General features: G+C 34.3%; 2 protein-coding genes across 4 annotated transcripts in view; one reads left to right on the plus strand and one right to left on the minus strand.

The window, feature by feature from the left end:
- Nucleotides 1-16,649, plus strand: part of LOC123564652 (neurotrypsin-like) — a 36,575-nt gene extending 19,926 nt beyond the window's left edge. The window contains exons 9-12 of the mRNA XM_045358389.2: nt 7,402-7,591; nt 9,522-9,679; nt 14,455-14,634; nt 16,090-16,649. Of these exons, the coding sequence (XP_045214324.2) occupies nt 7,402-7,591; nt 9,522-9,679; nt 14,455-14,634; nt 16,090-16,388 (827 nt within the window). The 3' untranslated portion in view covers nt 16,389-16,649. The remainder of the gene's footprint in view (nt 1-7,401; nt 7,592-9,521; nt 9,680-14,454; nt 14,635-16,089) is intronic.
- The window catches only part of LOC123564663 (zinc finger protein OZF-like), a 229,379-nt gene that overhangs the window by 77,669 nt on the left and 124,114 nt on the right, over nt 1-27,596 (minus strand). The window lies entirely within an intron of this gene.

A 27,596-nucleotide genomic window follows, 5' to 3' on the forward strand; every position in this document is an offset into this window, starting at 1 on the left:
AAGGATTCCCACGAAAGAGTATGTTTTTGTAAAAATAATGACTGCATGATTCCGGACCGGACACTTTCTAACCTCTTGCGTCATACTATAAAAAACGTGTCTGCTTAAGGCCATTCATTTGCAGAAAGTTTGTTTGTAATTTAATGCGTAAACTAAGACGGTTTTACATATATTCCATCGATAACGTTTACTTCTTTATTTTAAGAAATGGTAATTTAACAGTGCTCCGTTTCATTACGAATCTGATATATTTATGTAATGAATTTAAAATCTTTTCAAAATGAATTAAATCTATGTGATTTTCCCAAAATATAAAACAATCGTCTACAAATCTTTTCCATTGTTCTTGTACATATTTAGCAATGTTTCATCTTTTTTCTTGTTTGACCTTTTCGTATAGTTGTTCTTCCAGGTAACCAGAGGATTATAAGTTGGAGCTAATTCTGTGCCCATGGCTGTACCTTTTGATTGATTAAAATATAGTTTGTCAAAGGAAAAATTGTTTATTTTCTAAAATAAATTTCAAACCTTCAATAATGAAAGATGTATTAAAACGCTTCAACTTTAACTCTGGATGTTTGTCTAAGCAGAATGGTATGGCTTCTAAGCCTAAATTATGTGGAATATTAGAATATAAACAATGTCAAAAGAAATAAGCTGTGTATATTCTGGTACTGTTTCTGGTATAAAATTACGGAAGTTAATGTCATCTTTTAGGTAACTATGTACTTTCTTAAGAAATGGCTTTAGCAAAATATCTAAAAGACAACTAAGACGACTAGTTTCACATTGTGGGCCTGCAACTATTGGTCGCAGTTGTAAATCTTAAGGATCTAGTATTTCAATATATTTTGACTTTTTAAATATTACAAACATTTTGAATAATATTACTTTTATGAATTTTAGGTAAACCATAAAAATTGCTAGTCTTGCAATCAAAATTCAGTAAGAAGTATTTTTCCTGTTTAGTTAAATTAGAAATATTCCCCGTTAGTTTTCTTATCTTTTCAAAAATTCCCTTTTTATTACTGCTAGAAATAGATGTGTAATACGTTTCATTTGTTAACGTTTCTATAGAATTTTGTATTCATCAAAACAATACCTCCACCTTTATCTGCTTCGTTGATAATAATGAATTTATCTTGTGCTAAGGATTTTATGGCTTTCTTTTGTTCTAAAGGGATATTATGTTTAATTTGTTTGTCTTCAATAGAAATATTTGAGCACATGTTTTTGTGGTCAATATATATGTATCTAACTTATTATTGCGCCCACTTTGTGGGGTAAAAGTTGACTTATTCTTTACTAATGAAATATTTGTACTGTCTTCTCCATCAAAATACTCCCGTAATCTAATTTTGCGAAAGAATTCGTTAACATCAGTATCCAATTCATTAGAATTATATTTTGCATTAAGTTTACGCTTAGAAAGATTACAAATGTTTTTAAATGTTTTATTTCTTTCAGCTAGATTACCCATTTCTACATTTCACTGCTCCAGTTGTGGTCCTCGTCCAGAAAAGAATGAACAGTCTCTGGCATGACCACATCATCTACATTAATTTGGTTGGAGTTATTTGACCTGTCTCTCCAATTTCTTCTTTGTTGTTGATTTCTTCTTCTGTTTTGCTGTTTCGATGAATTTTGATTAAGTTGGGGACAAGTTCTTGGAGTAAAGTGAACACTTTGGGTTTCTCGTTGTTTTTTGTTCTGGTGTCTGTTTGGTACTTCTCACTGCATCTGAATATGATCTCTGACTTTTTTGTTGTTGGCAACCTTTTTGTTGGAACTCGCGATTGAAATTTTCCTTTTTTAAAAAGGGTTTTAGTTTACCAATTATTTTCATATATGTAGCTGGATAACACGTACGTAGGCATTTCGTGAAGATGCAACTTTTATGTGCTATATGTGAAGTATATGATATAAGTAGTTCATTGATGCCGGTAGCCGCAATCCTAAGGTCAAATTAAGGTCAAGAAATTAGGTCAAATGTCATTAAGTGCAGTTTTTTTACAAATTTCACTTACATGGCGTCATATCTTCGCCATTTGATGAAATAAGTGAGCATTAATGGTATTTAATTGAAGCCAATGTATATAACTATGAAATAAAATCATTATATGCAAATTAACTCATTTGCATATTAATTAATATTAATGAAAATCGTGCAAAATTACAACAAAAATTGGCATGTATGTACAGCTGTACAATATTTATTGTTTTATATATAATTTTCATGATTTGAAAAACAGATAGGTAATAAATGATATGTTATATACTTATAACTGTTTATATCGCCATCATATGTGATTTATGTGTAGATACTGCTTAAAGTGAGTGGGGTGAGTTGACTTCTGACTAACAGTTATCTTTAACACAATTGTGTATTTTTTTTCACAAAATCAAGGCATTTCTTTTGTATTAGGTACATATCTGCCGGCTATTTCAAAATGTGAACCTATGTCACACAGTCAATATAGCTGCCATTTTTTCAAAATGGCGGCCGACATGACCACCAAAGGTAAGTATGTTCAAAAGCATACATATATGAGCGTTTACATGTTTTAATGTAATTTATTACAGTATTAAGATTGTCCATCCATCATGAGATATAGCAATACTGGTACTATCTTTGATGTCCTCACTAATTTTTGCTTTCATTTCATCCTGCTTCTTCTCTAAACCACGTACAAGGTCTCTCCTACTTGGTAATTTGTACCTGATAGTGAACAAATCAGTTTAAGTGCATGTGTTGTATTGCTGGTTAATCCTGACCAGTCCATCATAAATCATATATAATCTTCAAAACATCTGAATATAAGGTAAATAAAAAAATTAACAAACTTTTCATCACTATCAAGATGCATTGTTTGCAATAATCAAAACTGCTATACTTGCTAGTGATTTTGTAAAATTTATATGATGTATAAGATGGCCTGTGGTTTACAAATCTGACTGAAGCTGGTGTGATACTAGAGTGCAGAGACTCAGGTACAGGGTTGCCCCTGTGGTCTTCTAGCGCAATAGCATGCATAGTTGCTTTACACAGCCAACTTACAGTGTACCACAAGCCAATCCAAATAACTGTTTCAAGATATTTTTGAATCATTTTTAAAAAACTTTCAATGAATCTGGTCAAGTGTGCTGAAAAACAAACACAAAACTGACAACAACAAAATAACAAGAAACCAGTTAAATTGTTAACTTAAATTACACAAAATTCAGAAGTTGCTTATGAAATTCTTACATGTACTGTACTGTTTACAACTTACAAGAAACTAGTAACATAATTACATTTAGAGCAACATTTGAAATAAGTTAAGTAAAAATAAGTGTTTCACTTTTAAAGCAGCATGCCTCCATATTTGGCTAAAAAATATTTTTTCTTTCAAATTGAAGTTTTGGTCATATTATGAACATTAGAATATGAATTTTTGTTTCTAAAATATCTTAAAAATTCCAAATCAAGAAAAAATGATGACCGCGTCGGGAATCGAACCCCTTCCCGCCGTCGTAACCAATAGCGCTATAGCTGAAGTATTGAATAATGACTTCAAAATATAGATATTTATAATCGAGACAGTTTATCTGGAGTAAAAGCGTGATAAACGCTTTTCGATTTTCATCGTAAAAAGTAGTAAAAACAGCAAATTCTATTGCGTTTCCGTAACATAAAGTTTGTCAGTAATTAAGTTTTAAAGCCTTCTTAAGAAATGTAGCATTTATTTCAAGATATCTAAAAACTATATTTTTTTTGTTGTCGAACGATCTGGAGGCATGCCGCTTTAAAAGTTGAATACATTTAACATTAGTTGCTTGGTGAAATGTAATTTCTTACTTTGAATCCAGAAGACCAACAAACTGCTTAAGATATTCATTGTCCACAAGGCTGACAGGTAACACTTTCCATACTATGAGTTTCATGGCTGCATCGTCCAATGCTTTCGTCCTCTCAACAGAACGCTTTGGCTTTCCAAACGACAATTTAGGTTGCACAAGGTGTTTGTCCTTTTTACCGTCTGACCGACATGCAGCAGAGTGGTCCGGATGCATTGTTTCGATGTGGTTGAGGAAGTTTGGTGTATTAGCTAAAACACAAAGAGATAAGAAATTGTTTGTTATGTTAGATTTCATCATAAAATAGAATTTGAAACAAAACCCCCCTTGCACAATTCTGCCAAGGCAGACACAGCCTCTTTAGATTCAAGTGAAAAAAAAATAGAAAAAGATTAACATAAATTAAAAATTACAATCTTTCAGATGATACTATCAAATTTAAACAGAATGAGGGTGAATGTTTGGATATAACTGAAATGAGAAAAAAAAACATCAGCTAGATTCTATCTCCATCTTTGTCAAATCTAGAGTATTGATTCAGTGATATTTTGTGATGAAATAAAAATACTTAAAACTGCAAAATATGTATTAACAACTTATTTATTCAATCACGTAAAGTTCTAAAACTAAAACTAAAATTACCTTTATTTGCGTATGTCTTGCGACATATTTTACGAACAGCTGTACTCATGTCCAACGTATCTGATGACGGCTTCCCCGGCTCTACTTTATAGAAACCAAAGAGCTTCCAACACCTGGTAGCGGCTTTAGCGCTTGGATGATCATATATAGTTTCCAGGTCTTCCGAAACAGAAGCAGGAGGGGGGATTTTTGATTTGGAATTTTCGTCGCATGTGCTGGAAGCCATATTTGTGTAAGAGTAGTTTCCCTTGGTGTAATTGCCCCCAAAGAACCGCAATTACCAGAAAGAAAGAGGTTACAAACAACTTAATTATCCGTTTGGGGTGCCAAGTAATTAATCGGTCAGGGAAAAGTGAAGTCGGCGATCGCTATCATGAATGTCACGGCGACGATTATTCGATTGTCGCCGATAGTCGGCCCATCACAAATTAAACATGTATACATACTGGCAAATACCGGTATACTGAATATACAGACATGCAATTCTGGGTATTCTGGACATACAGAAGGGCCAACCGAGTTTCCTTGCAACTCTGGATATTCTGTGTATACAGGCATGTCATCCTGGCTTTACAGTTGTATATATAGGCTACTAAGGGTATCTTTGATTTACATACACACCATTTTGGGTATCTTGGGTATATAGACATGCCATCATGGCTATACATTCAGGTCACTTTGGATGGCATTGGTATACAGACAGGTTACCTATGTATCCAAGGTACAGAGCCATGCCACTCTGTGTAGCCTGGATATACAAACATGGCATCGTGGCCATATATGCTGGCCATTATGGATATCCCAGTTTTACATAAAAGCCTTTCTGGGTAAAAAGAAAACATGGGTATACAGGCAGACCATCGTTGCTATACACTAGGCAAGTATATGTGTTGAGTATGCTTGGTATATAGACAGGTCACCTGCGTGCATCCTATGTAGGCCACCTTGAGTATCCTGGGTATACAAACAGACCAACATGACCGTTCACTTAATGTCACCACTATGAATATCCTGGATTTTAAAGACATGCTACCGGTGTACCCTAGGTATAGAGGCAGACCTATCTGGGTATCCTTGGTATACTGTCAGGTCGTTTATGGCTGTAAATACAGGCCACTTTTGGATCCTGGCTACCGCTATTTGTAAATTTGCTATACATAAAGACCACTCTGGGTATACTGGGTATATAGGTCTTCCTGGTTATATATACAGAAAACTATGGGTATCCTAGGTATACAAATAGGCCTCTCGTGGTATTCATTGTATACATACAGGCTATCAGGGCTATTTATGTATACCAATACGGATATCCTTGGTATACAGAAAAACCGCCAATGTATCCAAGGTATACAGGTCACTCTGGGTATCATGGATATACACACAGGTCAGGTTAGCGATACATACAGATACACTATGAGTGCCCGGGGCATGCAAAGAGGCAACTATCGGTACCTTAGGTATAGAAGCAGGCCATTTTGAGTATCAAGGTTATACAGACTGACCTACTGCGTATCCTGTGTATACAGACAGACCATCATAGCTATACATATATGCCAGTTTGGACATTTACTAATTACGCTCCACAACTTTGCATTGATAACTTAAAATAATGGATCTACGTTTGCATGCATACAAAGGATACCACGGGTGACATGTATGACTGTATTTCTGTAATACCCAAAGTAACATATCATATACTAATGTGGATTGCAAGACGAAATGTGGCAGTTCAGTGTGCAAATGCTAGCGATCTAACCAGGTTTGCATGTTTGAATATGCATGCGAGGCTATTTATATACCAACTGTAGAAATGTACATGACAACGAGGACAATAAAGTTGTGACATTTTTAAAACAATGTCCTCTGGTATTGTGTATAGAGAAAAGCCTATGAGCAAGATTGAACTGTGTGAACTACGTTGTGCAGTATTTGAGTGTTAAATACTAATTATATTCTTAGTTTTCATGAATATTCATAAGTATGTAAATGAGAATAAATGTAGAAAGCCCTGGCTTCATTTTGATACCATTGTTGTTATTCTACACCGATAAATGACCAAGATACAAGGTATCTTATGTGACACACATGACAATCTGCACCGAATGACCTTTGACCTCGTTTATTTTACTATAAAGGGCCTCTTAAGGGCGGCGACTACCGGGCAAGTCTTTCTTGTGGCACCTAGTAGATAACGTTTAACATGGTAGTCGTCCATATTCAGAGAATGCCTACGCAAGTCACAATTCTGAAAACTCTAGGCATACTATTTTGAATTCTCATAATTTATAAAATTGCAATTATAAAATTTCTCTGTCATATTTCTTACTCGCTCTTTGCATGCGGCTACTCTCAGCTTTGCATCTCAAACTACGGCCCATTCTCTTAATATTCTCTGCTCTTCAATTTTCATTTTAAAATTCAAATTTTTGAAATTTACGCGGTATTATTATATGGTTTGCCGCTACCCACTTTTCATAAAAAGAAGTATTGCCGCTGTTTCGAACCATTCCCCAATATGCATCTTTTCTACTATTTAATTTTCTTTCCCAAATTGAAGCAATGCCCGCTTTAATTCTTATTGCTTCCGCTTCGAAAAAATTTACATTTTCTTGCATTTCTAAATTGTTACTGTCACTTTGCTGGTTTGTTTTTGTGTTGATGTTTTCATCAATTACCTTTATTGCTTTTTTAATTTGATCTACTGCTGCTTCAGTATTTACTGGAGACAGGCGCTCATTTGTTTCCCTTACCGCATCTGTGAGGTCTTGAATGGCAGTTAAAATTAATGACAATTTTGCGCTAATTTCTCCCAGCTGTTTATCTCCTTGTTCTGTGTTCATCGACGACTCTGACACTGACGGCGAGCTGTCCGAGCTGCTGTCATCGGGTTTTGCCCGATCATATTTATTTTATTTGATACAGGTAAGCGTCCAAGAACGGAATATTTCAAGGAAGATATTGCTCCATACATCATTGGTGGGATCAGACCGCCTAGACACGGACTATTTCCATGGCAGGCCGGTATAAGAAAACGGCACAAACATTTCTGTGGTGGAACCATAATCAATAGACACTGGATTTTAACAGCAGCACACTGTTTTTACGAGGAAAGGTTAGACGTTATTTAAAGGAAAATAATCATAGGTCATATGGCGACCTTCCAGTTTTTCATGGTGAAGGAAGACCCCAGGTGTATCTACGTGCATTTTTTCAGACATGGGTGGGCATCCGGGTTGAAAAACCGATGTCCTTCCATACGCCAGCTGAATGCTTTCCGCACATGAATAAAAATCTGCACCTGTAGAAAGGTTTCAAACTTACAGCCGTGAAGGGCAAACGTTTTGAAGACCTTAACAACTCGGACATGGAGGCCCCTCATACGACAAAAGAGTTGTTATGTAATATTTTATAGTTGGGAATACATTTACGTGTTTTTTTATATTTCAGGATTTATAATAATTATACGAGTGTTTATATATTATTCTCAGAGTAGTAACTTCATGATCAGAAACAACAAATGATAAAAATGGACTGAATCTACAAAGATGATGCAATATAAAATTATTGAAATATTATCATTTTGCAATGATATATTGAATTTGATATGGCATTTACTCATTAAAATGTTTAAAATGATTCAATTAAATTTAAGTTAACGCCCTTGGTTGGATGAGTGAAGTGGTAAATGTTTATCAAAAGATGTATGCCTAAATTCTATAATATCTAAACTAGTTAGCAACACGGCCTATAAAAGCAGTCATTATTACATGAGTATTGAGAATAGAAACACAGACTGTTGATGTTCCAAAGTTTATTTATATAAACAGTAAAGGATTACGGAGAGATACTTTTAGAATTTATTTACAGCTTGGCTCACTAAGGGAGTAAACTTGATTATTGGTTTTATCAAAAGTCATCAAAACAAACATTTTTGACTGGCCGCTCTAAAGCCGTAATAACATGTCTCATAATGTTGCAAAAGATGATATACCTAAAATCGTATATTACTTTTGTAGAAATAATTCATTTTTAACATTTACTACTTCTCGTCGTGCAGTTATTGCTTTTAGAAAATGGCCTTTGTATGCAATTGCTGTCAAAATATTACGGGATATTTTGATAACTGAACACAGCTTCAGTCATTGACCAATTGTTATTCTTCTTAGTAAAAGTATTTATAACGACATTATGTACAATTGGCATACCTCCATTTCAAGGACCATTTGTCAAAAGAAAAATCGCAGATTAGTAAATATTACGAAACAAACTTTTACAGCCAAGAATATGTCCTTGGTGTCTCAATTAGTTCTAACCATAGTAAAATGCATGCACAGTCTTGATATCAAGGGGGCTGAAAAAGGCTTAGGTGTAACACTAAAGCAGATCGCACGGATTGACTTCGGTTAACAATATCAAATATTACAAAATTAAACTTGTTTTGGATTTGACTTAGTTTATACGAAAGTATTTTAGCCGAACTGACGAGGAAAGGTCATATGAAAAGATAGTATCATTACCTCAGTTTGATTTGATCGGATGACCTCTAAGTTGCGCAGCCGATGCTTATTACACGATCTTGTTCTGTCATACGTTTTAACTTTATCACATATATATTTTATATTTATTTTGCCATCATACCTCGGAAATAACGTTTTTACGACATGCCTGTTTCCTTTAAACCAATGATCAATACCATATCTGGACATTACTCTAAAGATATATCATATTGCCCATGCGAGGATCTCTTTACTTTCGTTCCTCAAGATCAAAGTAAATGATCACTTGAATAGATGCCTTCTACAATTTTCCCTTTCCGTAATCGGCTTTAGGGCTTTCCCTTTCAATTGCATGTCTTATTTGTTGTTTCTCCGTGTTTTGAGCAAAAATTGATGTCCTCTTTCTCTATCAACGCATTTATGCAAAAACGCAATATTTTATATCGCAGAGTTTCTCTATGCTGTTTTATGTCAAATATATTTGGAAATTATAGTGTAGACTTTATAACACACCATTATCAAATAATTGCATGTATATCTTTATAGACGGACATGGTACTATAGCTACTTAAGACAATATGAAAGGGTAGACAATGACGATTTTGTAATACGAACGGGCGATTACGACAACACGAAACGGGATAAATATGAACAAGAATTCAACATAGCGCATGTTGAAATCCATGAGTTTTACGACCCAGAAGGTAAGTAAGGATATACATATTCAATCTCGTATGATTCGTTTCAGGTATCAAAGTCATGGTTTAATAGACCTAATGAACATTCCTGAATCGTCTCAGCTCTGACATTTAAATATTCTTCACTAAAATATGAAAGCTTTTTCGAGTTTCTATATGAATTAGTGAAATGTTGTAATATGCTATCGCTGCTGTTTTATGAAACAGTTTAACAAAGAATAAACGTTGTATATGTAAATATTGAATCAGTTCTTATCTGTAATAAAATTTGGTTTGTATTGTTCATAAAGCAGAAATATTTTTTCTAGGTTAGCGGATTCGTTACTGACTACGTAACTCGTCTATATTGATAGGCGCTCTATCGGACTGGATCTGGTTTATCATATATGCAAACATATCGCCACAATAAAAAGATACCAGATTATTTGCGAGTACAACCAAACGTTTAAAGTCTACAGCATATCCGCTTTCTCAAAGAAATAAGTTTCAATGCTGCTGTATATTTGTGAAAGTGTTTACAGACATTTTTTAAAGTTATTCCAATTTTATGTATAGATTTTTTAAACCAAAGAATGGCAATGACATGATCCAAAATAGAGGTTGGCTGAAAAATTTAGGATTAAATGTAAATTGTACTCTTATCAATTTCTACAACTGGTCGCTTTTCTTGCGCGAAATAGAAATAACAAATATGTTACACGCGGATTTTGATATCACATCCTCTTTCAAAAGTAAAGCAAAGCAAAGATACGAGTACACATGTCTAAAGATAGAAAGATTTATACGGTTCATCTATACTTGTATGTATTCAGCAGCATGCCGATAATTCCACTTAAACTTGAATTTAAGCAAAACGTACTACATTCGAATTAACGGTTAATCATTAAATCGGGTAGAAAGTGTGTATGCAGCAGGGTAGCTCAGTCGGTAGCGCTTCGGAGCGTATTCCGAGGCCCCGGGTTTGAGTCTCGGTCCGGCTGCACATATTTCTCGCCCTGTTACATTTGAGGCTTAACGTTGGACCGTGACAGTATTTCACTGGTTAGTCGCTTACGCATGTATTGCTTGATTTACAATGTGCCGGCTGAAATTCGAGGAAGAATTTCAAAATGGTGGGGAAATATGTAACGGTATTGGAGTTGCATTACGGCACGTTCATATGCGTTTATGCATATTTGGTCTTCCGTAATAATTCTTTGGTATAAATTATTTTTAAATACATTCTCAAACAAAGTTGTTACATAAGTTACATGTTCTTCCATTTTATGGTGTGTTAACAGTTCTTGTACATCGACCAGTTCCCATGAAAAGTCTATAGCGTGACAAAGAGACACACAATTTCTTAATATTAACAATACTCAAATACGCCATTACCAACTTTTAGTAACATCGGTCTATTGGAAAATCGATAAATTTGCCTATATAAACAAAGAAGGAAAAAAATACTTAAACTTAAATAGAAAAAGTTCTATTTGGAAATCAAAAATTCGATACCCCACAATTTAAAGTTAAATTTATTCCGGATATTATGAATATTTTTTTTAAAAAATATTTTAATATTTGGTTGGTCCTTTTTGACTTTAAATAGACCCACCTCAGTTCATATAGACTCTGTAGGAAACGGATAAAAAGAAACTGACTTTTTCAAATATAACAGATAAAATGAGATATTTTCCGCAAAAAATAAAAAATTCGATACCCCTAAAAATGTAGAAAAATTATTCAATTTTCGTTATGTGCAATTTGTTTCAAATTTTATAATGGTTTGTTTGGTCCTTTTTGCATTTTAGTGTGTACAGTGAACATTTCTTAAAATATTCCGGCTTTTTCCGCCGTCATTCGTAAGTACTCGGAAGCTGTTACGGAAAATATTGTCGTCTGCTAGTCTGACTTTGTCGGTATAAATTGTTATAGCTCAAAGCCTATAAATTGTAGGCAACTTCACATTGACAAAAAAAAAGAAATTGTAATTAGACAATTTAAAACAAATTGATTGTTGAACTCAGAAACGCCGAAACCTAGATCCGCTGTCGTTTAAAAAAACGCTAGGGAGGACTTAGTGTTCAATTCGCATTAAATATACAAATGCTTTTAATTTTCATCACAAAATATACTTAAAGCAACTAATTCTCATGTCTTTCCGTAAAATATAGTCTGTCAGTAATTGAGTTTCAAAGCATTCTTAAGAAATATAACCACGATTAATTTATTAATTTCCAGTTACCTTTATTATTTTTTGCCGAAGGATCTGGAGACGTTTTTACTGCCGCGGCGGTCCGGGTCCGATCTCCGACGCGGTCATCATTTTTTCTTCATATAGGATTTTTTAATAAGTTTTTTAAAAAAAATCATTTTCTATTATTCATAATATGACCAAACGTTAATTTGAAAGATAGCCTTGATGAACTGATAATTCTGCTTCTTTCTGAACCTCCTTTGTATATATTATTCTGTATTCTTAAATTAATGCATGTTTTTGGTTTATTCTTTAATCATTCGTTTAAAAAAAATGCACTATCTATTATTTTATTTAATTGTAACAAATAACTTAAAATTACCCTTCGACTTTTATTGTGTATTACAATATTGCCTAGGGGTAAACAATATCCGGTCAGTGTTGTTTCAAGTTGGGTCATAAAAGATATGTTACCCCACTTACTATAAGTGATAGGGTTTTTTTTATGGTTTTATGGTTTTGGCGTTGTAATATATGTCTTTCACTTTCTTCTGTCTTTATATAGTCTTTTCCCTTTATTTCATGAAATTTGTTTTTACGATTTTTACTCTTATTTCATGAATCGTATGACAATAGAAAGAATCAGTACAAATTTAGAATTCACATCGTTAACAGAGTTGTTCCGTAAATATTTACTGAGTAAGATCCTGGCCCAAATTTCACGAAAAATATTAAGTTATTACTTAGTTAAGTCTGCTATTCTAAAATTGAGATATTGATGAAGTTATTGTTATTAAATGTTGTAGTTGTATTTGTCAGCAGTACCTATTCAAGTCACGCAAATATGATATTTCTATTTAGACACGATATAAGAAACTTAATCCTTACCATGCTAAATTACAATAATGAACTTGTCTGTCTTTCAATTTGGATAGTACTATTAATTATGAAAAGGGTGCATACCAAAAACCTTACTGGCTGAATGGCAGACAGTGCAGATCATGATCAGTCTGCACGGATGTGCAGGCTGATCATGATCTACACTGATCACAAAGGAAGAACTAGTCGCGTCCAGCATGGTAAGGGTTAAGTATTTCCTTTTAAAAGTATAAGTCTTATTTCTATACTTCTTTTTCTTTAAAGCGACCGGCCTCCAGATCGTTCGACAACAAAAATACTTTTTAGATATCTTGAAAAAAAAATACTATATTTCTTATGAAGGCTTCAAAACTTAATTACTGACAAACTTTATGTTATGGAAATACATGAGAATTTGCTGTTTTTACTACCTTTTACGATGAAAATCGAAAATGTTTAGAATTTTGAAAATATTTTAGAATCAAAAGCTCATATTCTAATGTTCATAATATGTGAAAGAAAGCGCGTATAGAGGATGTATATACGCTTTCTAAATATTTTAGATAACGTATTCATATTCTTGAATATTTATTTTATTTACAGACAGTTTCTTGTGCGTAAATATTTCTTTTCTGTACATAGATATACGTTAGCATGATGTTTCACGTATTAAAAAGAAAGTAAATCTATGTGTTCGATGTATAAAATGTAACGATTTCTAAATATTTTAGATAACATATTCATAAATATTACTTTTATTTGACAATTAATAAAGTATTATATAAATTTTCGACTTGTTCCGATTTTCACTTTAATAATTATCAAAACTTCATTCAATTCAAATATATCGTTTAGCAAACCGCCCGCCGTAAATGCATCAGATAATGATCAAAGATGTTAATTATCGATTTTTCCTCCGTGTTAATACAACAACAACAATTAGTACGGCAATCAACGAATCCGTCCGGTAGCGATGATATTGGATTATTGGTTTTATTGATTTTTATGATAGGTAGATCTGTCCCGCTTTATCGGTTTCGAGATGTTACTAAAAGTTGGTAATGCGCTCGAAATAAATCCATAAAATAATGCGCTACTTGATTCTGAAGACATTTGTCAGAGGAATACAACGAGGCTTGGTTATCTTCCGTTTGGTGTTGGGTCATTTTTTCCATCATTCTTAATTGCATTGTAGCAATAACGAGTTCCTGTACATTTAAAAACTATATATTTCGTTTGAAATTTTGTCAGCCATTTTTTTTTGACATTTTTATTTTTTGCCGAATCTGAATCAAACTTCCCAAATATCTTACATATAATAAAACCTACATAGTGATCTTAAGAATCCATTTGCAGAGATACTTTTGCCACTAACATTTTGCTAATTATATATTTTTTTTACGTAAGACTGATTCAAAGTTAGTTCCTGCTACTGAGTTGAGAGACGTTTAGAACGATGTTTAGTCTAGTATTGTTTGTTATTATGTTTACACAATGAATATTTAGTTAGAATATACTACAGAATATATAAATCAGAGTAACAAAGTTCTATATATATCATGATCAATATATATCATGGTCAAGTACATTTTAATGATTTATGGTCAACCTTTTAATATTTGACATACAGTTATTGTCGCTTTCCCATATGAAAATCAATTTGGCAGAGACAGTATGAGCAGATACCTATTTAAATCAATAGAATGGAAAAATATCTGGAAAACAAGCAACCATTTTACTTATACAGAAACAGGTGATTATGACATTGCATTAGTGAAGATCAAAACAGACGGTAATGAAGGTATTGACTTCAACGATCATGTTCAGCCAGCTTGTCTTCCAACGACCTCAACAGAATATAAGCAAGGACACAAATGTTATGTATCCGGATGGGGTGCTAGTAGATACTCTAATGTATTAAAAAAAGGTATTTTATTCAGTAAGATTATTTAGCAAATACAGAAAAACAATAAAAAGGTGTCTCGGCGCTTTCCAGTCACATTTCTGACTGCGTTCAGGTATTTGATTATTTTTTTGTTGTCTTTTGTGTCTGTTTTTTACATTTGCGGTGTTCCGTTTCAAAATGCTTGTTTATCATATTTACATGTGGTATCTTTTGTATAAGGAATTTTCCTAGCGGGGCTTTTACTGACACTTTCATGTAGCTTTTGAACACAGGAGGGTACACAATGTGAGACTTTGTGTACGCTTTACCAGTTAACCTCAGACGTATTTTTGCCACTGACCGTTCAAAGATGGTGTTCCACTGTGTACAAAAGGGGATATACTATCAGAATAAAGCAAGATCTATGACAAGTATGTGACCCTGTTAAATTATGATGGTTTTCTTTTTTGTATTCAGATTATTGATCGGACAGTTTGTCACATGTTCGCGACTTAACATATAGTCTTATAGTGGCTATCTAGAATGATTTAATTTGATAAAACAGTCTCTTTCTGTTCTTTCTGTTCCCTATAACTGGCAGAAGGTAGAACAGCAAGAGTTGATAGAGTGAAGAATCAGCTCCGAAAACAAAATCAAAGCAGTTCAGCCTCATGGTGCTTTAAGAACTACATTACATGTTCAGTTAGACAAAATAAACGAGAAAAGCGTAACTTCCAGCTGAAATCCAAACATGCGGGTTGTCTTAAAGGAGTCGGATCATGACATTAGCAAAACCGAATTTTACCGAATACATAAGGAAGATTTCATGACCCGGAAGACTGTAAATAATTTGCTCCAAAAAGTCGGGTTATGATATTTCTGGTCACAGAAGTGTCATTGACGATGGTGAAATTCAGTAAAATGTTTACGCATGGTATGATAACCGTATCGCTACTGAAGGCGTTTATATTTAAGTGATGTATTGATTACTCCCATTAAAGTCTTTAGTATGGCTACACGCTCTGGCAAAATGAAAAATGTAAATCCATCCGATGGAGTACGCGGTGCATTTCTACCTACCGGTAAAGGAGGGGAATTAGCATAATCTTTCTTGTCACTATTACATGTACTGTTATATCCACGTTTCTAAATTCTTATCTTTTATCTAACTGGTGTTTCTGAAGATAAACAGTATCAACAAATGGAGAAAATATCTAATTATTACTTTCAAGTTGTCAGACATGCAGAATAATTTTGTTTTTGTAAAGTAAATTGAGCTAACTAAATTTTCATCATAGATGAAGTTGCAAAGTTTGTACACGTCTCTTTAATATGGTGATCGAGCAGTTATAAAAATGTCATGAAGTTTTTCATACCTGCCTTCCAACGTCAGACTGAGCTGCAGATAGCACAGTGTACGTAGCCGTATGCCGGCTCAGCAGATAGTTTTTATACATACAAAACATGTTATTCATGATGTGTTATATTGAATTTCAGTCACTCAATATCCAACCACTCTACAAGGTGCAGAGATACCACTTCAGTCGGACGAAACTTGCTCATCTATCTATGAGAATCGTTTCACTACACGCATGGTTTGTGCTGGAAATCTGGAAGGTGGAGTAAATGCTTGTTATGGTGACTCAGGTGGTCCACTTGTTTGTATGGAGAACAGTGCTTATGTAGTCATGGGAATAACATCATTTGGAAGTACGGAGGGATGTGCTTTACCTGACCTGCCGACAGTATTCACAAAGGTTTCTCGTTTCGTACACTGGATAGAGACACATTGGTAAAACATTCATAAATTGTTTGTACATGATAATAAGTCTAAGGATGAGATTATATGATAAACATTTTTTCACGTAACCATTTTACGGAAGGTAATTATAAATCAGCCTTAAAGATGGACGAATTATTATGTTCTTGTAGCATTTTGATTATCCCATTTGGACCAAATGGTTTTATCCAGTTCGTATTTTATGTTTCCAAAAAAGTATGTTATATGTATATGTTTATCATATGTGTAATTCTTACCAATAAAGGGAAAATGATTATATCTTCGTATGAAAATGTTTTTCGGCATGTCATGCAATTTCCGTTTTCATTATATTATTGAAAGAAATGCATGCAGGTAATCGTCGCAATTCCAAGAATCTGGCTATTCAACGTAAAACGGTGTCTTACGACAATGGAGAACTGTAGTAAAAAGTAAAACACATCCGTTTTTTTGGCAAATTATCAGATTTATGTGTAGTGTCGGTGTGATAATAACCGGCGTATGGGAAAAGGGATAAAACTGAGAATTACATATAACGGATTACGGGACGCATTTAATACTAACTGGAAATTTCTCCGATTCGAGGTGTATCCTTGTTCATTTGTGTGTATTCATATAAAACACTCCACGTAGTAGGTTTTACATCCCTCACGCACGCACGCATGAACGTATAAACGAGTTTGTCCCTGTACAGCACACATGTACACACAATAAAATCTGTAAAAAGATCCTTTGGAAGCATAGAATGCAACCAAGCAGAATAATAGCAGACTCAGTTTGACTGAGTCTGTTCATGAGAGGTAATGAAATGTGCAACACAAGACACCATGATTAGATTGTCTTTTTTATGTAAAATCCTTTTTAAATTACAAGTATTTCTTACAGTTCTTGTTTTTCTTTTCCTTGCAATTCTTTTTAATACACATAATTATGATTCGTTGACAATATACGATAACAGTGCTACATTTCGTTCAGCAAAAGCCGATACAGTTTTTATACCAAACATTATATATATATAGTATATTAGAGGAAGATTCCATTTTATGTGCATCTGTTCAAACGCTTACCATGCGGACGATATATTGGAGAATATAAAAGTAAAAGAAACCTTGCTGAAAATGGCAATATTTATTCTGCCAAAAATACCACAACAAAAAAAAATATATATATATATATATGTATATATATCACATATCTGGGCCAAAAATGCCGTCTTTTAACATATCTGGGCGAAACATTTCGCCTTAACATATCAAGCAAAGTAAACCAAGTAAAAACAAGAGCTGTCTCCATAGGATGACACATGCCTCCCGATGGCACTTTGAATGAATAGTTATGGCCGATGTTAGAGTTTAGGACCTTTGACCTACGGACCTGAGTCTTGCGCGCGACACGTCGTCTTACTGTGGTGCACATTCATGCCCAATAATTTTAAAATCCATGCATGAATGACAAAGATATGGACCGGACACGCCCATCAATGCACTGTCATGAAATATGACCTTTAACGTCTAAGTGTGACCTTGACCTTTGAGCTACGGACCTGGGTCTTGCGCGTGACACGTCGTCTTACTGTGGTACACATTCATGCCAAGTTATTTGAAAATCCATCCATGGATGACAAAGATATGGACCGGACACGAATGCACTATCATGAAAAATGACCTTTAACGTCTAAGTGTGACCTTGACCTTTGAGCTACGGACCTGGGTCTTGCGCGCGACACGTCGTCTTACTGTGGTACACATTCATGCCAAGTTATTTGAAAATCCATCCATGGATGACAAAGATATGGACCGGACACGAATGCACTATCATGAAAAATGACCTTTAACGTCTAAGTGTGACCTTGACCTTTGAGCTATGGACCTGGGTCTTGCGCGCGACACGTCTTCTTACTGTGGTACACATTCATGCCAAGTTATTTGAAAATCCATTCATCGATGACAAAGATATGGACCGGACACGAAAATTGCGGACAGACTGACAGACCGACAGACTGACAGACAGACTGACAGACCGACAGACGGTTCAAAAACTATATGCGTCCCTTCGGGGGCATAAAAATAAATATAATAGTAAGAGAGTTATGACAAATGACAATTGAAAGAAAAGATGAAACTCTGTGCGAAAAGTACCGCCTTTAACATTTTAAGACATGCAGATCAACTAGACATAATTTAAATGTTGTAGTAAGCCCATAAGTGAGTTACAAATCTGCCAATTGAAAGAGGAACCGGACAGGGAGGAGATGGTAAGTTACACCCAGATATATTAGCGAAAATAATCATGGAACAATGAAGCGTGCTTTTCACTTTGGATTTTTTCGGAGAAGGGAGATGCCGTAACCTAACTGGATAAACGGTATCACGTGGAACAAATGGACTCTCTTATTGACTGTAACCAAAATGCATACATTAACATAATTTTAAATGGCCTGATCTGCCAAATTGTACAACAATAACATAAATAATTTCAACAACCTATAAAATACTAGTACACTTATGTGCATCTATTTACATCCAAGACTGGGCTATGTATGGTAAAATATAGCAGTTAACTAACTGTTGACTGAAAAAAAGTATTTATTTATATTTGTTTTGCCGAAGATACTATAACACATGTATATTTTCACATATCTGGGCGAAAAATACCACCACAAAGGACCAGGCAAACCTAATGATCTGTGATGCCGCCCAGATACAAAGAGGCCGGTGCTACAAAGCTCTGAACAATTGTTAATAATTGTACAAATGCTGTATAGAAAACACTGCTCAAAATCTGTTTTGCTGAAACAAGATCTTATTATAAAGTACACAAGATTGCTTTCTTTAATGTAGCAGAGATCACTGAAATGCATTATGTTAAATAATTCGCCACCTCAGACAGTCGACCAAGCAAATGAGAATGCCATCTTCGAATGATTGCTGCCTCAAACAGACGTCTTATATATACTAAAATAATCAAATGTTCAGAAAATCGTAACACATTAGTAATTGTCCGTGGTATAATTTGTATGTCTACAAAGATTTTACAAAAACAATTACAAGAATTGTATACAAACACAAAAGGTAATATTTACTTAATTCAAATGGCAGATCACTGGTTTAATATAATACTGATAAATACCAGCGTAGCTATTGCATTTAAAATGGTATGTTTGTCCTAGAATAATGTCATACAAGCTTGCTGCCTAAGACAGTCGAGCTATATCAAAGCACTTGAGTTCTCGTTGTGGTCAGTAAAGTGGAGCTTGTCGAGCAATCCTAACATAACCATTGCCTTCATAACCAATCAAGTGAAACAAAATTGTAAAAAACTATAAATAAGTCCACCAACCATATCAGTTGGACGAGTAATATAAACACTTTGGTAACAATGTCGACTTCAGTCACTATAGAAGTGCCAGACACAGTAATGATAAATTCCATTATCGCTGTTATACTGAATATTTAACGCTAGCAGCCTCAGTCAGATGAGCAATGTAAAATCGTTGATTGCCTAAATATGTTGTCACATTAAATATACTAAGTTCATTGCCTCAGTCAGTCGAACAATACAAAAACACAAAGCTCGCAGCCTCAGTCAGTCTAGCAATATAAAAACACAAAGTTCGTTTCCTCAGGCAGTCAAGCAATAGTTTACCGTAATTGCGAATAATCAGCCGTTGATATTGTCTTATATAGCTGTCTCTTAATTTCCTCCATGTTATAGCCTTGAAAATGTCACCATAAATATATTCAACTTGCTGCCTCAGACAGACAAAGAAAAGTTTAAGGAGAACAAATGGTAAGCCCCAGCTGTTTTGTGACTAAATTTTAGTAGACCTCCAACTAGACCAAGTTCATCTATAATGTACGTTACATGGTTAGAACTGATTGACTGGGTCATCTACTGGTTCTGGTTTATTTTTTATCATTTTTACATTTTAGCCAAATTTAGTTGCTTCATCTGTATCGACATGATGTTGAATATGATGGACTGGTCCAGTATGCTTTATGGACCGAGATGGACGGATATAATCATTATTCACTTAGTAGACCAACCTCATCCGAACAAATGAAATTTGATATTGCCCTGCTATTTGGGTAGTACCTGAAACACAGTCATGGATTGCTATTATTATATAGAAGATTTCTGAAAGTTATGATAACAAAATTGCGGCAGTATTATGCTGTAAATAGGTACCGTAAATATAACATGTCTGCAAATATAACACAGACGCACTGGTAGTACAAGCATAAAAGCATTATAACTCTTGACTCGTGCGATAAAGAAAAGATATGGGCCTTTTCTTTAGAGTGCTTGTATATCAAAACTGTTCTATATTTAAAGAGAATTCACGGAAAAACCTCGTTATGGACAATGTTGATGAAACTGTAGGTATATTTACCTTGAATTTACAAAAAAAAAGCCCATCCGCATACATTTAGACGGGATGACCACTGCGCGTGACCCCTGACTATTGACCAATGCAAATGCGACTATCGTTTTCAAGTTTAGCCTGTTTACTTTCATTTTCTCTACTTCCGGAAAAAGCCGAAGGTCGTCTGACGTCATTTTCTGTGTTGTCAAAAACAAACGTATGTGCCGGTAGTCCTAAGGATATATGAAACACTGCTGAAGAAGAGTGCAAGATTAATTGAAAGCATTAAAGCTGTAAGTTGTAGTTTTGACTGCATTATATCAATGTAGGAATAGTAACCTATACTGTGCACATAGGCATAAGAGCAGGAGGTGGTGGAGGGGAGCGCCACCTTTTGAGTGTATATTTGTTTCCTTCTTATTGATAAGAATATACAGACAGCTTTATCCTAAAAGCTCACTAGACTTCTACTTTCGAAACAATCATCCGAGGTACCACTTCCTACAAGGGTCTAGCACGCTAAATTAAGTAAAAACTCCTACTCAAAAAAATCTCTTTTCAAGGATAATTGGACATAAAACAACTTAAACCTAGAGTAATCCACCTCCATATTTTCAATGTTGTAATCATCTTATAATTCAGGATTTGGCATACAACCACCCCCCCCCCCCCCCCCCCCCCCTCACAATACTGTTATTTGACCTATGTTCGTGGAGGAAAAGGGAAACATTTCATTAAAATATAACTTTTGATCTATACAGAGTCATGTATGTTATATTCACAGATTAAGATTATTCTTACAACAGTCAGTGCCTCCTAACATTTACCCACAGGATCATTACCATCAATAGTTTGCCTATGACATTTACTAGCCTTTAAGTTTTGATAGCCGTGGCTGGTGACTTCGGATTACTTGCATCTCACCGTTGTGGGTTTGATGGCTTGCTTGAAATTTAAAATGTTTTCATGTGCGGAAACCATCGAGCTAGCTTCTGGAAGGTCGGTGGTTCTATCTAGGTGCCTTACTGTGCGTAAAATAATGCAATGATATGCACCTTATGTGTTTCTACCATTAATAGCGGAAAAGTCACCGTATGACATAACCTTTAAACGCAACATAAAAGACTTTAATGATTTTCGAGATTTTTACTTAAATTCAGGACTACTTCGACAAGGCAAGTGGGAATAATAATTTATATATTGTATCTATCAATTCAGATAGTAGATATACAAATGATGATAATAATATAATTGATGTATTTATTTGTCTGGTTGTATAATCCGTATTCTACTTCTTTAGGGGAGTAACATCTATCACGACATCTATATTCGTTACGACTATGGAATGAATATTTTATTAGCTTTAACTTTCACCCTTTGCGACAACATTTCGGCTCAGGGTCTTAATCAAGTCACAAGTCTTAGATTACATATTTTGCAATTAATACATAAGATAAGTAAAGTTATATGGACTTCCGTGATTCCATATAACGTTATTTATCTTATGTATTTGTTAGCCATAATAATTGCAAGGGTTGCCATTAATTCATAAAACGAGTTTCATTTCCGTATACCGAGTCCAGGCTTTACTCTACGTTGTCCGCTGCATTACATCCGGTTTATCAAACGTGCATTGCTACCTTAATAAAAACAAAATCCAGCTACATTACGTTTTACTAAAATACATAAGTTCGCAAATTAAGGTTTACATCTTTTAAAATTAATTTTGTTTCAAACAGCCTCTCATTTAAGATAATTAATTTTGTCCTCCGTTTAATAGTTTTTGTTAGGCTGTACATGAATATGCCCGAAAATCTTCACATTTGATACAAGAAGACCTTCAGAATAGACCCTTTCACTATTTGTACGGATACAGCTACTGGTAATTCAAAACCATACTAAATTTGTTTCTGTTCATACACGGCGCATAGCGAGGCGGAAGCTAAAAACTAAGGAAAACTTTATTTCAATCTGAATTTGATGTGTACACCAGAAACTTCTCTTAATGAATTTATTATCACAATGAGTGACAGTGTCTGAGCCATCCAAGGGGAAATATATTTATAGTAGTCCCAACTGGAGTACTGTTAGAATATGTTTGATATTTTTCACTTTGAATTTATCAAATATATTTTTCACTTATATCCAAAAGCATAAAATAAAATAGAATATACGCGTACAAAATTCCAAAAATTCGTGACAAAACTAATGTTCATGTAAGTACATGTGTTTAAAAAACTGGGGCACCTTATTTGCAGTTTTTTTTATTCAAATAGGCAGTCTGAAACAATGTGAGCAAATGCTTCTGTTCTGTTTCGGGCATTAAAGGCTTTAAATAGGTTTGCTAGGGCATGCAGGCCCACATCAATTTAAATGCACTGACAAATAAAAAGAGTGTTCGTTTTTCAATATTGATATCGCAAAGTTTTCGACGGGAAATTTAGGGTATTACAACAACTTGTGTGGATAAAATATGTTCGGAGGACCTAGAATAGTCATTTAATTTATTAAATGAATGGTGTAGTTAGAAATTTTCTATAGACAAGAGAGTCATAATGACCCTGGATCGCTCACCTGAGTAATATGAGCTACATGTATCAAATGTCAAATTGATGCTAAAATATTAAGAAAGTAGGTCAGTAGGTCACATTCATGGTCACTGAAAGTCAGTTTTAAGATCAGTGTGCAAAACTGTACATGTCACCCAAATTTCAAGGCTTTATTTAAAAAAAACAAAAAGTAGGTCAGTAGGTCACATTCATGGTCACTGAAAGTTAGTTTTAAGATCGGTATGCAAAACTGTAGATGTCGTTCAAATTTCAAAGCTGTAGCTTAAAAAACAAAACAGTAGGTCAGTAGGTCACATTCATGGTCGCTGAAAGTCAGTTTAAAGATCGGTGTACAAAGCTGTACATGTCATCCAAATTTCAAGGCTGTATCTTAAAAAACAAGAAAGTAGGTCGGTAGGTCAAGGTCGCAGTCAGGTGACCCCTTACCACTTGGGATCATCATGTAATTATAATTAAACAGTCTAGAAAATATGATCTGATAATTTTTGAAGTATTTTTTCCTATATAACTCATATAACATGTGACCCCTTGGGCGGGGCCTCTTTTCACCCCAGGAGCATAATTCGAACAATCTTGTTAGAAATCAACTAGGCAATGATACATACCAAATAGCAAATGCCTACGCCTTGAACTTTTAGACAAGAAGATTTTTTTAAAAAAAATTGCCTATATAAGTCTATGTAAAACTTTGGGCACCCTGGGTGGGGCCTCTTTTCAATTATGGGGCATAATTTGAATAATCTTGGTAGAGGACCACTAGGCAAGGCTACATACCAAATATCAAAAGCCTAGGCCTTCCAGTTTCAGACAAGAAGATTTTTAAAGTTTTTCCTATATAAGTCTATGTAAAACTATTGACTCCCAGGGTAGGGCCTCTTTTCACCCCAGGGTAATAAATTGAATAATCTTGGTAGAGGACTATAAGGCAATGCTACATACCAAATATCAAAGGCCTAGGTCTTGTGGTTTCAGACAAGAAGATTTTTAAAGTTTTTTCCTAAACAAGTCTATATAAATCATGTGACCCGGGCCTGGGCGGGGCAATATTTGATCCTAGGGGGATAATTTGAACAGATTGGTAAAGAACTAATGGATGATGCTACATACCAAATATCAAAGCCCTAGGCCCAGCGGTTTTGGACAAGAAGATTTTCAAAGTTTTTCCCCATATAAGTTTATATTAACCATGTGACCCCTGGGGCGGGGCCATATTTGACCCTAGGGGGATAATTTAAAAAACATGGTAGAGGACTATTTGATGATGCTACACACCAAATATCAAAGCCCTAGGCCCTGTGGTTTTGGTCATAAAGATTTTCATTTTTTTTCCCCTATATAAGTCTTTATAAACAATGTGACCTCCGTGGCGAGGCCATATTTGACCCTATGGAGCTAATTTGAACTAACTTGATAGAGGACCATTAGATGATGCCAAATATCAAAGCCCTAGCTACTGTAGTTTTGGACAATATTGTTTTCATTTCGGTTGCCATGGCAACCAGAGTTCTGCATGGATTTTAATTTTTTTGCAATTTCGATAGGGGGCCACCCAAGGATCATTTCTGTTAAGTTTAGTGTAAATCCAGTGGTTTTGAAGATGATTTTTGAAATTTACAATAAAGCCATATAGGGAAAATAAGCCCCGCCCTCTGGCGGTCATGTATTTCACCGAAACAGAACGCTTAGGCAATTTCAGCTAGAGATCATTTCTACAAATATTTTTGAAATCCGGCTAACAGTTTCTGACAAGAAGATTTTTAAAGATTTCTTAACCAAATTTCTGCATGGATTTTAATTCTTTGGGCAATTTTGAAAGGGGGGCATACAAGGATCATTCTTGTGAAGTTTGGTGTAAATCTGCCCAGTGGTTTTGAAGAATATTATTTTAGAAATTATTGACACACGATGCACGACGGACATCGAGAGGGCACAAAAGCTCACCTTGTGCTCACCTATGTGTTTCGCATTTGCCACTTTGTTTGAAGGTACATTGAATGTTATTTTGTTTATCTGAGTATAACATAATCTGAACATAACGGTACATAACTCTTATAGTTAAAGCTAAATATTCGTCGCAATAGTAAAAACAAAAATACAATTTGCAGGCATTAACATAAACATTCAGAAACGTGTACGAATGCCGTGAAAGCATTAGTTTAGATTTTCTACCATATAGGGATAAATTTGGACCATGGCATAAAAATGGACTATGTATGAGGATGCAAGTATCCACTCAACTTTCGTTAATTATTACTATAACTTTTTGTGACTGAAAAAAAAAGGTTATTAAACTTAAAACAAACACTACCAAATTATTACGTTGGATTTTTGTCAGTTGACGGTTACCATAGTGCCACAGTTAATCTTTTCTTTCCAAAGTTAATGCAAGCAGTAGATAACCACTTCGTTCAATATAGGGGACTAGGGACTGTATGACCAGTAGGTCCACCCTCGTCGCGAAATCCAGGAACCTACTACAATGCAGAACTATCGTCATTGCTCTTATAAAACTTTTTTATGCAGAGAGAGATCAAATTCTTATACAATTCTTAAAACTAGAAACCTTAATAATATTTTTCAAGGAAAGTTTTTTAGGAAATCCAGCTATTGCTAAATATTGGACTACACGAGTAAATTGGATGTGTATATTAATCGTTTTCCCCGTGTAGTCCAGTATCAAATAAAACGTCAAATATTAAACAAGTATTGGACTCCACGTGGAAAATACAGTACTGAGTCCCATTGAAAGCGGTCCAATATTAAAATTACAGTACTGAGAGTCATGGTAGTGTTTTAATTATCATTAAAATTTTGATGTATGTTCATTATTTATTTTCATATATCAACCATTATATTACTTAGACAAGGGAAAACATGTAGACGACGCAGGAGAAACAAAGAAATAAAGGAGCACGGTGGGAAACCAAATCAAAACGGTCAGTATTAAAACACCGTTTTGATGTATAAAATAGAGACGTCCGCAGTTGTAACACAAAGGCACGATAGGCAAATGTTCATGTAAATAAAGCATCAGATATCTGCAGAAAGGACAACCGGCGATCTTATAGCTGTATAGACCAAGTGATAGTAAATGATAGACAATAAACGAGCTAAAACTACAAGGGAGACAATGGAGCAGATGACTCCAAAAATGAATGAGTAATAGTTGAGGTTCTTTAGTAATATATTGGTGCGACTTGAAGGAAAGAACATTGTAAATGATATTAGTCATTAGTAGGAAAAATGTCGTTTATTAGTCAATGAATTAACAATGGTTTTCTTACTATGACTGCATGTCGTAAATCTCTTCTTATTTTTAGCATTTCTTACAATTAAGAGACAATCTTTTTTCTTTCGACTTTGTTTATGAACGTATTATATCTAAGTTAACATAAAAGCAACATTGCCATTATTAATTGCAATAAATATTTTTCTTGCAATTTTCAAAAAAGGAAAATACTTTTTCTGCCGTAACATTTACATTATTTAAGATATATTTAAAATTTAAAAAGGTCCGGATATAAACTATGTATCGTTCTAAATGTATTTGAAGGTGAAAGTATGAACGATATAAGTTTATATATGGATCTTTTAAATCCTGTTATGGACAGTAAATCTGGAGTCATATCCGTGCTCAATAGTTTTAATGACATTATGAAAGACCTATATTCTTGCTCTACAACATGAGTGAAAAATTATAACTCTTTTATACTCACACTGTCAGTATGTCAGAGTTATATTTACAGATATGCGACGATTGTTTACAGCATAATGCAGCAAGTTTATTAACATATTCTTCATGGAAAGATTGTTATTTGGCAATCCATGGCGCTGTTTCAGGTTCTACCCAAATAGCATTTAACCAAAGTTATTTCTCATTGAATTAACGGAATATCTAGTTTCATATAATGAAGCGTTAAACGCAATTATTTGGCAATAAGAATAATCTGGAATTGTTCACTTTTTAGATTACTAGCAACATGAATCTTAACTAGTTTAGTTAGAATAGAGATTAATATTCATGTTTACGGAAAAGCAAATGTTAATTTACTTTTACATAAAAAATACAGAATACCGTGCCATGATTCAGCAAAAATGTAACTAAAGAACAGTATATGAATCAGACACTTTGTAACAGAGGTCTGTCAATTTTACAAACGCATTTGTCTTTATGGTTTGTTTGTCAAAGCTACTGTTCTATGTAATTTCGAGGTTCCGGTAAATTCTACTTCAAACAGGTATTTATGAAATATGTCAAAGGCCAATAATACAACGTACTGTAATAGCG

This window comes from Mercenaria mercenaria, chromosome 2 (genome assembly GCF_021730395.1).
Source record: "Mercenaria mercenaria strain notata chromosome 2, MADL_Memer_1, whole genome shotgun sequence".
Lineage (NCBI taxonomy): Eukaryota > Metazoa > Mollusca > Bivalvia > Venerida > Veneridae > Mercenaria > Mercenaria mercenaria.